The sequence below is a fragment of the Malus domestica genome, chromosome 09 (assembly GCF_042453785.1).
Source record: "Malus domestica chromosome 09, GDT2T_hap1".
Taxonomy (NCBI): Eukaryota; Viridiplantae; Streptophyta; class Magnoliopsida; order Rosales; family Rosaceae; genus Malus; species Malus domestica.
This window is the reverse complement of record NC_091669.1, coordinates 12,861,922-12,877,762: the sequence shown is the minus strand read 5'-3', so window position 1 is coordinate 12,877,762 and position 15,841 is coordinate 12,861,922. Positions and strand designations below refer to the sequence as shown.

Genomic DNA, 15,841 nt, shown 5'->3' with positions numbered 1-15,841 from the left:
GAGATATGGAAGAAAAGATGATGGTGATCTGAAGGTGTGGTTCAAGGGCTCGCTAGAGATGGTGGGGTGGTGGTGCCGTCTGTGTGTGTAGTTTGGGAGGGATGGGGAGAATGTAGAGATGAGGGAAAAAAATGAAGTGAGAGGGAAAGTGAGACTCACGGGAGGGAAGAAGAGGAATGATAGTGGGTCGGGGGACAACCTAAAAGTAAGTGGGCCCCCCTTGGCACACCTAATAAGACCCAAAAACAATATTTTAAACAAATATCACATAACCCAAATGAATTTGCCAAAATACCCTTCCGTTCCGTAAAAATCTGGGCTGACTTGTTACAATCTATCCTCGTTAGGAAAATTTCATCCCGAAATTTGAAATAACTTGCTACGTTGAAATACTCGAAAATAGGAAGAAGAAAGATATGTATAAAGAAGAAATCAAGTCAGAGTGGTTGCATTAAATAGAATATGCCACATCGTCGCGAGTGGTTTGCCAGATCCTCTTTCATGCCTCCAAGCTCCTACTTTCATCCCCCATCAATATAAAAGTAAAAGCATACTTTATAAAGATATAAAGTCAAAATTGTATAATAACGTATGGTCAGAAATATGTACGTAGTAAGATAGCGTCAAAAAGGATAAGTACTAACATAGAGGTAAAAAACTAGTACTAGACTTAAAATTGAAAGTGGAAACGACTCAACCAAACATTTGTAACGTCAAAAAGATAGTATTTATAACTAATATAAGGTAAAACAAAATACTCGTACTGAAAATCAAAACCGAAAATGGAAGTGGGTCCTGCCCAAGCATTCAAAACGTCACATATTTCGAGAACAGGTGTGCGTCTTTGGGTCGAGCCTCAACAATAACTAAACAGTAACAACTATCGTAGATGGGTCTACTTGTCCACTTGCTTAACAAACCTAACGAATATGCCATCGATATTACAGTCGGCCGCCTGAGATATCGGCAACACATTGTTGTCTCGATAAGCAAGTAGTAATTTCCTAAGGATGCAAACATACCAATTTGTCCAATCCCAAGTCAAACAACAATACAAGCACTCAGTTTCTCAAATTATAAAATCAAACATCCGAAAACCAATTTGCAGAACTCCACTGTCGAACCAGTGTTGTCGATAGAATCTATCATACCAAGTATCAAATAGTGCCATACATAAACTGAGAATAAAACTATCATCGTAACTACTCCAAAAGAAATCGGTGTAAAATCTAATCATTCAGCAACCATAATCGAAAGAACGCAACACATCATTCAAGATCTAGATAGTTCGTTCAAGACTGTCTAACAATCTGCAAATAAAAATATAGTACATGACAAACAACTTAGTACTCGAGGCATTCACAAAAACTTCACAAACTTAGAAGTGAAATGCGCATCCGAACAACAAGGTCTTGGAGTGATGTAATCGAAAGATGTGTAGAGGCGAACACATATCGTAAACATGTGTTTCGTGACTAACCGCGATCATCGCTCTCATAGCCGAGAAGTACAAGATTTGAAACCTATATTAGAAGAATAATCATCCAGACTACTTCCTTCGAATAACGACTGCTGCTTCAAACCATTCACAGAAACTGGCTCACAATTACCAGACTTGGAACCCGAGATGGAATTTAATCTCAGTAGATGCCTATAAGAGGTGTGTTAGGGTTGGGTGGAAGATACCTTTAAAATATTTGAGCAAATGAACATATATATATATATATCATTGGGAAAGAACTACTAAAGTACGATATTATGCTTATGAATTGTAGCCAGATAATATAAGGTGACTATTCATGATTGGTGATGCAATCCGCTGACCACCCGTACTACTACCTTCACCAATCCCTTACTAAAAGGCTGCTCAAACCTCAAGGCCACATGAAACTCTTCTTGATAATCTGGTAGGCTCGTGAGAAGGTTATGTTCCAAATATTCCTGCTAGCATCGATATGAAATTGGGCGCACGCATTCACCGAGTCGATATATCGTGAATTCCTCACTGATTGAGCAAGAAACTACGTTGAGAAGGCTAAGCGAACACTCTAGGATTTGAGGGTCAAAACAAGTCCATTAAATCTAGAGTACAAGATATCTGGATTTGAATATACAACTCTGATGCTTGAGTTCATACAAGTACCTAGCTTGATTGGGTAGTAACAAATCAAAATGGTCGAACCTAAAATTAGCTATCTCGGTTTCCTGATGATCCATAGTCATGTCACAAAATATCCAAGAATTCCGTACAAGGGGAAATATAACTGATTGAAGAATATTTGGTTATTGGTGTGTCTTTCTACTGAGGTATCCAACAACTACGCTTACACAATCGGGTTGGTACATGATGGTGTAGTCATAGACATTTATATACTCTATCAACCACCGTCGCCAGAGACTTAGCTCATTTCGATTGAGAATCTAACTAAGAAGTTTTGCGAGGTTGATAAAGATCTTATGCGTTTCACCATGGTGATGGTGTCCTTAGATTTTTCAAGTCAAGACTATAATTGTAGGCTCCAGGTTGAAAATAGGACGGTTCTTATCAGCTGGTCCCAACTGTCGAAAAGTAAAAGCGTCGCCCAATACGCTGCCTCAGTGCACAATGACACATTCAGTAAAACATCACCGACAGATTCGAAATTTATTGGTGTTGTCGAGGAGTATATGAACAATGGTAAGGGTGAGATGACATCTCGAACAAAACTGATTTATTCCCTAGCTGTAGATGAGAGTTTGGGTTATGGTTGAAGAATCGTTGGCAACTGTTGATAGAAATCGACAAGACTAATGATATTTCGTAATTCACGACACTCGAGAAGATTCTCGATTTCCAACTATCACAACCTTGGATTTGGTAAGAATAACTTCTGCTACCAAAGAAACTCCCAAGAAAAGTATATACTTTAGATAAAAACAACGTTCGAAGAATTTGACGTACAACTGACAATCGATATTTAGTGAAACTGACTTCGTGGTTGGAGTAAGCAATAAGGTTATCGATAGAACAATCACCAAAAATTGTTCTAAGGATCCATACGATTTCCTTAGTAGGACCGAGTCCAAGGACATTGATTTGATCCCACCAACTATCACTTACCAAACTTCGCAACAACTAGTGCTACTCGTTTCCTCCAACATGCACTTCGAATGTTTTGAGCAATTTTCATATAGGTATGACCTTGCCCGCCATTCCTAAGGAACACATGTCGTAGAGTGACATCATCGTTTTAGGTCTCCAAACTCAAACCAGTTAGAATTTTCCATTTAACCACACTCCTAAGTAAACACGACCCTGCCTGTAATTCCTAGGGAACACATGTTGCAGAATGGCACCACCATTTCGGATCTACAGCTGGTCTTAACCAGACTTCCTCTAACTGAGATTTCTAATTCACATCACTTCAATGCAAAACTGATTATGCCCACAATTTCTAGGAAACGCATGTTGCAGAGTATCGATTTGATGTTGAAAGTCGTCCAACAACCCATTTTGTCACCGATGAGGTACAATCCCGACACAAATCCTTGTATTTCAACCAGAAGGTGACAAATCAAACAGAGAAAGGTTCGCACAACTACGCCGAATGACACCAAATTCGAAAGTCATGACATCCAAATGACATCATGACTGACTCACTACTACAGTAATATAATATCCTAAGTATGCTCTGATACCAAATTGACACGCCCGACCCTGATATTTTCCAAACACCAGGGTAGGCACGTGTTGGCCGACACCCGAAAGTGACGAAGCCGTACTAACATGCATGAGAACAATGAATATGAATAAAATAATAGCAATTTAATTATAATGAATATGCATTTAAGGAACGTGTTCAGAGCATATAACTAATCTAGTACACTAAAAATAAATAATATAAAATTGAATGAACAAAGGAATGGGTCATACACCGAGTGGACTCGAAGATGCCAATGCATGAGTGGACCAAGTTGATATATATAAATAATACGAAAACAGTTAATCTTTAACGTACTAACCCCCAGGTTTAGAAAACTCATATAGCAAAATAAATAATAGGTTTTTCCGAAAACCCTCGCATGCCATAAAACCTTTCATAAAACATATATCATATATAGTGTGCTTAGTAGTGGTATATATATAAGACATATACATATATATAATATTTCATTTGCCCGAAGGCATATAGAACACTTCTTCATTCATCCGAAGGTTCTACATCACGTGCCCGTAGGCAGGTCATTCGCTCGTAGGTAGATCATACGCCCGTAGGCAGAACATACGCTCGCAGACACCAACCAAACGCCCGGCCATAGCCAATAATATATCTCCTGGCTGAAGCCACCAACCTACAGCCAGCCGAAGCCATATATAAATATCAATCGCTTGTAGGCTCATACAACACCCACCCAAAGGCATATAAGTATCAATCGCCCGTAGGCTCCTACAACACCCACCCAAAGGCATATATAGAAGTATCATTCGCCCGTAGGCAGATCGTATGAATAACCACTAAGTAATTACATAAAAACATTAACTTAAATTTCTCATATATATACATATATATACCTCAAATTGGAGCTCAGTAACTAAAACGTCATATAGTAAAACCATGTTTGTAAGTAGGTATATAGTCATCAATCATATATACCACAAAGAACGTAAAGTTGGTAAAGCACAATATATCATAAAGTGTAAATCCAATTTACTCATAAACGTTTCATAAAATATAGCCATTAAATCATGCTTTTCGTGTATGCATTTCTAATAGTAAAATCATGCATTTTGGAAGGGGTCCACTCACAGATACTTTGCTGCCGAAGAGCCACGCAAACTAGCGAAGATGGAAATGCCACAATAAATGCACCTAAGCACACATAAAGGGTCAAATTAATAAAACTCTATCATAACAATTGAATTTTAGAAAACTGATGTCATCAACGGATTTAGGACGTCGAAATTAGCCTAAGAGGGGTCTTGGACAAAACTATAAAAAGTCAACCCAAAAGTCAATGGTCAAAGTCAACGGGTCAACGGTCGGGTTAACGTCGGTTTGGGTCGGGTCAACGGTCAGGTTAACGTCGGTTTGGGTCGGGTCAACGGTTAGTGGGTTGGCCCAATTCATTTGGGTCAAATGGGTTGGGCCAGTTCTCTCTTGGGTTTAGGTCGGTTCTACTTGGGTTTTTGGGTAATGGGTTTATGGGTTTAGGTTTGCCAAAAGGGTCGGTTCCATGTCCCAAAGGCCTGGGTTGGGGTTTGGGTTCAAAAGGGTTTGGGTTGGGTTACCTGGGGGCTGGTCTGCTTGTTACATTTGCGAGTCACCAGACCCTATCGAATATGAAGGCCAGACTTTGACTCGAATTTCCCGAGCTCCGACGGAGCTTAAATCTCAACTAAAAGTCACCATATAATATACCAAAATGAAGCCCGTGAAGTAAGGAATCAAACCATACCTTCCTCGTGGCCAGCTGTGGCCGAAAGATTGTCGAAAAACACCTGCAAACCTTTGGTCTTAGTCGAAAAATTGGGGAAGGTTTCCCCGAGTTGGTTTTTGCATTAAAATATGTGTACAACCCACAACCAAGCTCAGAAGTCTGTCATTTTAACAAAATGAGGGGAAAAGGGAAGGACCTTGAAGCTTACCTTGGTCGAAGTCGGTGGAGCTTGCCGGGAAGTCCAAGCACATTCACTGTGTTACCATAACTAGAAAGAGAAAGGGAGATATGGAAGATAAGATGGTGGTCATCTGAGGGTATGGTTCAAGGGCTTACCAGAGATGGTGGGGTGGTGTGGGTGGTGGTGCTGTTTGTGTGTGTAGTTCGGGAGAGATAAGGAGAGTGTAGAGAGATGGAAGATAGATAAAGTGAGAGGGAGAATGAGACTGATGGGAAGGAAGATGAGGAAGGATAGTGGGCCAGATGACAACCTAAAAGTAAGTGGACCCCTATTGGCACACCTAATAAGACCCAAAAACAATAGTTTAAACAAATATCCCATAACCCAAATGAATTTACCAAAATACCCTTCCATTCCGTAAAATCTGAGTTGGATTGTTACATCATGCATTAAATTATATGTTGAATTAATTTGAAAAAAAAATTAAAAAAAAAGGGTTTTGTAAAACCCTAACATCGCTAGCTCCATGCCATGCCGTCGTGCAAGTCGCCAGCACCAGACGAGCAGCCTGTGTCAGTTTGGTGAGCCCAGCTTAACCACAAATTACAAGGCTGCAAGCCCATAACCAAACTGTGTGTTTTAGGCACCATCGTCCCCACCAAACCCTCGGCTCGAAGCCAAAGTCCTCATCGTCGACTTTTCTGACGAAAACACAACCAACATGTCACATCTCGACCTGGGCCCTCACCACATCGTGGGCTCGACTCCACTATAACATGATATTGTTCGCTTTGGGCCCCGGCCACACCCTCACGGTTTTGTTTATGGGAAATCACACAAGAACTTCCCAGTGGGTCACCCATCATAGGATTGCTCTCGCGCGTACTAGCTTAACTTTGGAGTTCTGATGGAACCCAAAGCTAGTGAGCTCCCAAAAGGCCTCATGCTAGGTAGAGATGGGAATATACATATAAGGCTTAGAGGATCCACTTCCTTGGGTGATGTGGGATGTTACAATCCACCCCATTAGGGGCCTGACGTCCTCGTCAGCATACTCGCATCGAACAATAGAGTGGTTGAAATACCAAATTATCACATTTCGGCCTGGGCCCCCACCACATCCTGGGCTCGACTCCGCCGTAGCACGATATTGTCCACTTTGGGCCTTGACCATGCCCTCATGGTTTTGTTGCTAGGAAATCGCACAAGAACTTCCTAATGGGTCACCCATCATGGGATTGCTCTCGCACGTACTTGTTTAACTTTGGAGTTCCGATGGAACCCGAAGCCATTGAGCTCCCAAAAGGCCTTGTGCTAGGTAGAGATGAGAATATACATATAAGGCTTAGATGATCCACTCCTTTGGGCGATGTGGGATGTTACGCAACAGTCGTGTGATTTGGACGAAACTCATCGTTTTCACCAACGACCTTGAAATTCCAGAAGAATTTTGTGATTTTTTTGTAGGATTCACTCGAATCCCTTCAGTTCTCACACCCATGAAGTTGAGGTTCAACCTTTGTCCTCCAATCTTGGTTCTCTGATGAACCAAGGCTTGCATAAACCATGGAACACCACATAAAGCGGTGCCATTGACTATCTCTGGGGGATACCCACACCCAGCGCCGTTAGGGTGGCCTGAAGATCCAACTCGACCCTTAACGGGCCTCAGATTCCTTTTGGTCCATATCGACAACACCCTTTTTATTGGGCATGCTTACGCTGAGCCTTGACCGACATCACCTGCCCTTTGGGCTTTGGTGATAACCCAACCCGAGAACCAGTTGAGCCTTCTGGGCTCCTGTCGTTTCTCCTATGCACTGCGTCACACACAAACACAGCCTCTGCTAGTGTGTGTGTGTCTATGCCGTACTGGATCCCAGCCCACACGCTGTTGCATTCGTGTATGCACCACACCAGATCAGTGCCCTTTATGGGCCTCTATTTTTGGGCTTGCGTGTGCAGCCCACTTATTTATGATGTTGGACCTGCCTGCATACTAGGCCTGAGCCCAACCTTGCCCATGCCCAATTTGTGGGCCTGGATCACAGTACTAAATTTGATAAGCCCACTAGTGGGCTTTGGCCCATTATTTTGGGCCTTTGATTTTAATTGTTTTTTTTAGACAATTTGGGTTGATTTTTTCTATATATATTTGTGTTTGTCTGCAGGAACATATATACCTGAAGTTCATAATTATTTTGAAACCTGAAGTTTCTAGAAACATGTCTTGTATGAAAACCTGAAGTTTTCTTTAAAAACATCACCCATGAAAAGCCAAAGTTTTTTTCATGAAAATTTAAACCAATACATATGGATTGATTTTTTCTCCATTACACTAATCACATCTTGTCCATTTATTTTGTGATAAGAACATGTCGAATTTGAACAAACTCGACTTCACAGCTTTAGAGGTCTTTGGAAGGAACTACCTCAAGTAGGTCCAAGATGTGAAGCTCCACCTCACCGCAAAGAATTTGCATCCCGCCATTAAAGATGAGATAGACAACTTGGTTGGCGAAGTTGAGAAAGCCACTGTCATGATTTTCATCTGTAGACACATTCACGACGCACTGCAAATCGAGTACCTTGCTGAGGAAGATCCACGAGCACTTTGAGTCGCTTTGGCTGATCGTTTTGATCACCAAAAAGACATCTTCTTGCATGAAGCAAGACATGACTGGCAACATATGCACTTCCAAGACTTCAAGTTTGTGAATGAATAATTCTGAAGTTTGTCGAATCCAATCACTTCTTAAGTTTTGTAACGAGAACTTGACTGAAGAGGATCTCCTGGAGAAGACCTATTTGAACTTCTCTGCTACTAATATTGTCATGTAGCAACAATATAGGACTCAAAAGTTCACTAAGTTTTCGAATTTGATCTCTGTTTTACTTCTCGCTGAAAAGTAGAATCAGCTGTTGATGAAAAATCATCAAGCTCGACCTATTGGGGCGACTGTTGTGCCTGAAGCACACTATAGCACGAACCAATGCCCAAAACGACAACATAGGCGTGGCAGGGGCGGCCAGAAGCCACCCCATCAAGGTCAACAGACCCAAGGCCCACTTAAGGGAGGAAATCGAGCCCATAAGCGCCATAACCTCGCTTCCAAGGCCCCAAACTTCAAGAATAAGGGCAAAGCACCTGAAACAATGGATGCAGACATATGCTACTGCTGTGTTGATGTTGAAGAAGAGATCCAAGGATTTATATAGTGCTTAGGTGAGTAAGTTACAATGGAATTAAATTTTTTATTTAGTCTGACTGCAGTTTTTTATTTTTAAGAGCATTACTAAAGCATTTAACGTTATAACTGTTAATTATAACAGCAACTAAATTACAAGAAAATCTGATCATCACGATCGTAAATCTGTTCTTCGTTCTTCGTTTTTCCTTTTAATCTTGGTAACTTGGCAGTGGCAGTTGAAAATTACTTACTGCCAGTAGAATAAAAGTTACAAAGTCGATATGTATTGTATGAAAATCTATCAAAGCTTGAGAATATTTTAATTTTTGTCATAGACTTAAACAAGGCCGGTCCATAAATTTTTGAGGCCCGGGGTGACGTAAAAAAAAGTGCCATAACTTCATGTAAGAAAATTATTTATTTTCACACATAAGATATCGATAAAATTATACTTAGAAAAACACTTCATACTCAATAATTTGGAAACACAGAAAGACTAATTTATTTTGTATTGAAAGAGGGAAACAAAAAAACTTCGGGCTTACAAGTAGATAGATGATGAGTTTTGTTTTCCATCTGAACGTTGAATGTGTTTTTGAATAAATTGTGAGGTGTTTTTTTTTTCTTATTTACTAACCTTGTCAATATGGGACTAAAAAATAATGATGTTTTCGAGTACCTTAATTGATATGTATTATTATTGAATGACCACTAAATTAAACATTTTGATGACACGTCATATAATTTGCAAATTTGGTCTACGTATTATTCTTTGTTGAAGATTATACTTGAATTAAAACGAACATTTAAAAATAACAACCCACATAGTAACTAAAAATAAATTAACAACCAAACAAAAATTTGTAAAAATTGAAAAGAATAAACATGCATATAGCATTTCGAACTTAGGACCTCTTGTTAATTTTAAACAACAAAAATCATTGTTTCTAATTAAACTTCTTGATCCTTTAACCAAATTTTATAAATTTATACTTTATAAAAAGAAATTTGTAAAAAATAGAAAATAAATAAGCACACATGGTGTTTTGAACCCAAGACCTCCCCATTATTTTCAAATGACAAACCACCACTTCTAGTTAAATTTCTATGTCTTCGAACCAAATTTTATAAATTTAGACTCTTATAAAAACATATATAAATATTACACCCTAATAATTTTGATGCCCCTAATTTTTTTGAACCTTGGACGGTCGCTCTGCCTGCATTGGACCTGGGCCGGCCTTGGACTTAAAAGAGTTAGGAAGTTACGTTATTACTAAGCAATTTCAAATAAAAGCAGCTTTTGCTTTCTGAGGGTTTCTGGGAAAGCAGCTTTTCTTTGACTTTCGAATCTCAAAATATATTCACAATCAAATGAAATCATCCGGTAATTGCTGAGATTGGCTGCCTGCAGAGGCAACCACAGCAGTAGCTAATTAGTGGTTCGAATGAATATTCACTCCACTTGCTCGTTTCGCTCCTTTGTTTATTGTGTGAGTCACTTTCACACACATATATTTTCATCTATGTAAATTAGATCGACCAAACATATTATTTTTCTTTGTTTAGAAGGTTCGGTGCAGTTTGATGTGGTGCAGAAAAACTGTTGTCATGCTATCGTTTACTTGCAATTCCACGCAACTTGTTAAGTGGGATAGTGCAATCCACACACCAATTTTTACTTCTCACATACATCTCTCAATTTTTGACTGTCGGATTGGATGAATTGAAGAAAATTGATGACAAAAAATCAACAAGTGTGTGTGGGAAGTAAAATGGATGTGTAAATAACAATTTCCTAACCATTTTGTCGGAAAAAATGATCTTAGTTCTTGTGGATAACAAGTCAAGACATGCTAAAAAAACTCTCAAAAGTGAGACTCTCTATGTATTCTTTGTTGCCTCAAGTTTTAGGCACAATGTTTTATAACATGGTACATAAATTGACCTTAAACTATGAGATAGTAAAAACTCTATGGAGAATCTCACTCTGAGAGTTTCCTTAGCATTTCTCACAAGTCCATAATTGGATTTTTGAAATTTGAGTCATTTTCTATGAAATTTCATGGACAAGTAAATTACTACAATCCAGTCGCTGTTACTTGTTCAGTTCAGTTACTTGCACTAAAAGACATCTGCAATTTTTTTGAATATTTATATGTTGCCCATAGCTTATATAACTCCATACAATTTGGAACAGAGAATCAGGTGAGGAAAAAAGGGTAATCGAAACAGTAAAGAGAGAGTTAATGGCAGAGAGTGCAGTAAAGTTTCTGCTCGACAAGGTTGCACCATTTTTTGAAAATGATCTGCAACTTTTGGGAGGGGTTAGGGAAGAAATTGTGTATCTGAGAGGGGAACTGGAGCGCATGACTGCGTTTCTGAGGGTTGCTGATGCTTTTGAAGAGAGTGATGAGGAAGTCACAGTATGGGTGAAGCAAGTAAGAGACATTGCTCATGATAGCGAAGATGTTCTGGACGAATTTACACTTCTCCATGCACATGATCATGGGAAGGGGTTATACAGTTCCATCCATAGGTTTTCGTGTTGCATTAAGAACATGAAATCTCAATACCGAATTTCTGCTGAGTTACAAGGCATCAACTCGAGAATCAGAAAAATCTCGGAGGTTCATATGAGACTACGTCACAAGTTTAACATGGCTGAACAAGGTTCAGGCTCTTCAACTGCAGGCCAAACGTGGGAGGACCATCGCAGTGATGCTCTACTATTAGAGAAAACTGATATAGTTGGCATTGACGAGCCTATAAAGCAGGTGGTAGGGTGGCTTGTCACCGGTGGTTCTGGACGAGAAGTAGTTTCTGTGGCTGGAATGGGTGGACTAGGGAAGACAACCTTTGCGAAGCAAGTCTATGATGCAGCAGAAGTGAAGAAATATTTCAAAGTAAGAGCTTGGATCACGGTTACTCAGTCCTTCAAACTCGGGGAACTCCTCTTAGACATGATTCAACAGCTCCACAAAGCCATCCGAAGGCCAGTTCCAGAAGGAACAAACAATATGAACAACAATCAATTGAAAACAATGATCAAGGCCTTCCTGCAGAAAAGGAGGTACCTAATTGTTCTCGACAACGTGTGGGACATGTGCGGATGGGCCTCTGAAGTATGCCATGCCTAACAATACTTGTGGCAGTCGAGTCATACTAACTACTCGAAAAGCTGATGTAGCCTCGACAACCAGCAAAGAATCTGGAGGTAGAGTCTTTAATTTGGAGCCTTTGCCGCAGTTGGAGTCATGGGAGCTTCTATGCAAGAAGACATTCCAGGGGAACTCATGCCCTCCTCATTTAGAGGAATTCAGTAAATCTATCTTAAGAAAGTGCGAGGGGCTGCCCCTTGCCATTGTGGCAGTCAGCGGTGTTTTGGCTACCAAGGACAAGAGCAGGATTGACGAGTGGGATATGGTTGGCCATAGCCTTGGTGCTGAAATGGAGGGCAATGGCAAACTCAAGGACTTGAAAAAAGTACTTTCACTCAGCTTTAATGACTTACCCTTCTATCTCAAGTCTTGCTTCTTGTACCTGAGCGTCTTTCCTGAGGATCATCAAATCGAGCGTATGAGACTTGTTCGGTTATGGATGGCAGAGGGTTTTATCGAAGCTAAACAAGGAAAAACACTAGAAGATGTTGCAGAGGACTACCTCAATGAACTGTTGAATAGAAGCATGATTCAAGCAGCAGAGACAACAATCGAAGGTAGGGTCAAAAGCTTTCGTGTCCATTATCTTTTCCGTGAGATTATCACCTCCAAGATAAGAGATCAGAACTTTGTCACAGTAGCGAAAGAGCAAAACATACCATGGCCTAATAAAGTCCGACGCCTGTCAATGCACACCTCTTTGCAATACATACAGAAAAACATGTCCGCTTCTCAACTACGTTCTCTGTTTATGTTCGGAGTCACCGAGAATCCACTACTGCAAACAATTTTTCCTGGAGGTTTTAGGCTTCTTAACGTGTTAGATTTGCAAAGCTCACCTCTAAATGTTTTTCCAGTTGATGTTGTCAACCTTTTCTTTTTGAAGTATTTAAGCTTGAAAGGTACCAGGGTGAAAACCATTCCGAGATTTATAGGGAAGCTTCAGAACCTGGAGACTTTGGATCTGAAGCATTCTCTGGTCACTGAACTCCCAGTTGAAATTCTGAAGCTTCAACATCTACGTCATCTTTTAGTATATCGTTATGAATTTATCCCTAACGGATTTCTTCACTCAAAATATGGCTTTAAGGTGCTTCCAAACATAGGGGCTTTAACTTGCCTTCAAAAGCTTTGTTTCATCAAGGCAAACCAAGATGGAGGTGCCATTTTAAGGGAGCTGGGGAAACTAATTCAGTTGAGACGGTTAGGAATTGTACATATGAGGAAACAAGATGGAAAGGCTCTTTGTTCATCCATTGAAAAGCTGACCAAACTTCATGCGTTGTCCATAACTTCCGTAGAAGAGGATGAAATCATTGATCTGCAGCACATTTCTTCTCCCCCTCTCCTGCTTCAGCGCCTATACTTGCGAGGACGATTGGATACATTGCCTCACTGGATACCTTCTCTGCACAGCCTTGTCAGGTTACATCTGAAATGGAGTAGGTTAAAGGACAATCCGCTTGTATTCCTTCAGTATCTGCCCATCCTATTGCATCTCGAACTATCTCAGGTCTTTGAAGGAGACACATTGTGTTTTGGAGCTGGAGGATTTAAGAAGCTCAAACATTTAGGCATTGGTGAATTTGATGAGCTTAGATGTATAGAGGTGCAGGTGGGAGCAATGCTGTCCGTTGAAAAGCTCAGTATCACGCACTGTAAGTCGTTAGAGAAGGTGCCATCCGGGATTGAACACCTGAACAAGCTGAAGGTGCTTGAATTATTTAATATGCCGGCAAAGTTATTCAAGACACTGAGTCCACACGAACTAGGCAACGATTATTGGAAGGTTGCGCACGTCCCGGAAGTTTATTTCACCAATTTGAGAGAGTCTCGGCGGAGGTCTACCCTTTGGAGGGTTTGAATGAAGGAGAAAACTTTCCTCAAATCACTTCTCTCATCAAGAGCCACGAACTTGAAACTTGTTGGAAGTAATGTTTTACTTCACCTGATCAGTTTGATATTACTAAGGAGATGCTGCATACATTGTAATTACTGTAAATACTCTTGTAGATAGTTGCAAATACTCTTGTAAATAATCTTGTTCAGTTTGATATTCATGTATATATTATATATATTGATATCTTGGATTACTCGTGATGTAGAACAAGTAACTAGAATTTGGAATTTCAAAAGGGATTCCAAGAGAGAACAAGAGTTAGGTTTCAAAGTACGAGAAATAGAGGAACTTTAGAACTAAAAGACACAAATGGTTTCAAGTTGGTTTGGAAGATGTCAATGACAACTTCTACTATGTTATGAGAGGATGGAAAAGTTCTTTCTATACCATGAACACGTATAAAGCTCTTCTCACATATATCCAACGTCTCACATAGTAGTCACGTTATCAATTATTGTGAGAAAGGTGTAATCAATTCTCACACCTTTGGGGATTACAAAAACATAAGTGAATCCCAGATTGTGTCATAAAATAGTGTATGTATTCAAGAACTCTATAAAATTATCTTATCAGACATCACTTGAGCTACAAAATATGGGAAGATTAGAAATTTCAAATTTGGAAGATGAGGGATGCGTAACTTACAGTTTTGGTAATGTAAAGCCACAAAATCTTAAATTTCCCTTGGAAGAGGACATAGGAAATATATGCGAAATTTTCCCATTGATGGCAGCACAATTGTTCTTGGGCAAAAGGAAGAAGAAAGGATTTAAGTTAAGTCAGCGCAACATGCCTATCTTGCCACTGTTTTATAGAACGCACGAAGACTCTCCCGTATCATTCATCCTGTGAACAACACGTAATGGTTAGGAGATATGAAAGGGGAACCCATAAGTTCTGATTCTTTAGGTGTTCCCACTATTCATAAGATATGTTCTACCTAATGGCAGTGAGATCACACTTGGTAGCCACTTGACAAGATTCTCACATAAAAATTGACTATCCAATTTTCATTTTTTTCTCTCGAGAAACATTAAAATTGGAATTTATACTGTGAAATTGTCATTTTTCCACCTTTAACTTGAAAGAGAGGGACTTATAACTTAGTTGGTTAAGAACATTCATCTTCGTAACCAAGGTCAGGAGTTATTACCCCCTCCCCCACTATCGTGTGTATCACCTATCCAAACAAAAAACTTAGAGAGAGAGAGAGAGAGAGAGAGAGAGAGAGAGAGAGAGATTTTTGAATGAGACCATAAGCTGGTTATCCTCTTCGTTAATGAGATCCCTCATACAAATTACAATCCTGAAGGTTGAACCCTCCAAAACCTACCAACTTAAATGGCACACAATGTAAACTAAAGAAGAACTCTGCACGGCTATGCCTAATCGAAACCAAGATCTACTTATTTCCTGTAAAAATTATCATCTCAACCGCCTACTTGGTTACTACTGCTTTGATCCAGCTGGTTTAGGAGCAGCAGCAGCACAGCTGCTCTTGATGAATGCAGGAATGGAAGGAAACAGTGGGAACAACTTCCGCAAGCAAGTCTCATCAACTTCGACGAAGGCCTTGCAACAAGCAGGGCCTAGTGCAAATTTACCAGTCAAGATTGTGGTATAAATCTCCGATGCACACCCTGGAATGTTCTGAAATGAAGACCAGCACTTTGCTACCTCACTCGGGATTCCCGGCGGAGACAGCCCTGGAATCCCCGGAGGGAGTAGGCCGGGAATGCCGGGTGGCAGCAGGCTTGGGGTCCCTGGCGGGAATAGGCTTGGGATGGTCAGGAAGGGCGGTGGTGGCACATCCGCCAGCCCGGTTGCAGCACATGTTGCCAGTAGGAGTAGTGAAAGTAGTGCTTGAGCTTGTCTAGACATTGGGAAGCTTGGAACTTCTCTTTTGTGCTATCCCAGAAAAAGGTTTTGGCAGATTGGACGTGTTGATGTTGGAGAAGATAGAGGGCAAGGATTTATATAGAAATTTTGA

The 15,841-nt window shown here is 40.2% G+C and overlaps 1 protein-coding gene and 1 pseudogene across 1 annotated transcript; one reads left to right on the top strand and one right to left on the bottom strand.

Annotated features, from left to right (window-relative positions):
* Positions 1 to 11,005: 11,005 nt before the first annotated feature.
* On the top strand, positions 11,006 to 13,949 carry LOC103443376 (disease resistance protein RPM1-like; annotated as a pseudogene).
* Positions 13,950 to 15,300: 1,351 nt separating this feature from the next.
* On the bottom strand, positions 15,301 to 15,732 carry LOC103443375 (uncharacterized). The gene has a single exon (XM_008382212.4). The coding sequence runs from the start codon at positions 15,730 to 15,732 to the stop codon at positions 15,301 to 15,303; it is 432 nt and encodes a 143-aa protein (XP_008380434.3).
* Positions 15,733 to 15,841: the final 109 nt, after the last annotated feature.

Coding starts and splice junctions, on each gene's coding strand:
- LOC103443375 (XM_008382212.4), bottom strand. CDS start 15,732: ATGTCTAGACAAGCTCAAGCACTACTTTCACTACTCCTACTGGCAACA.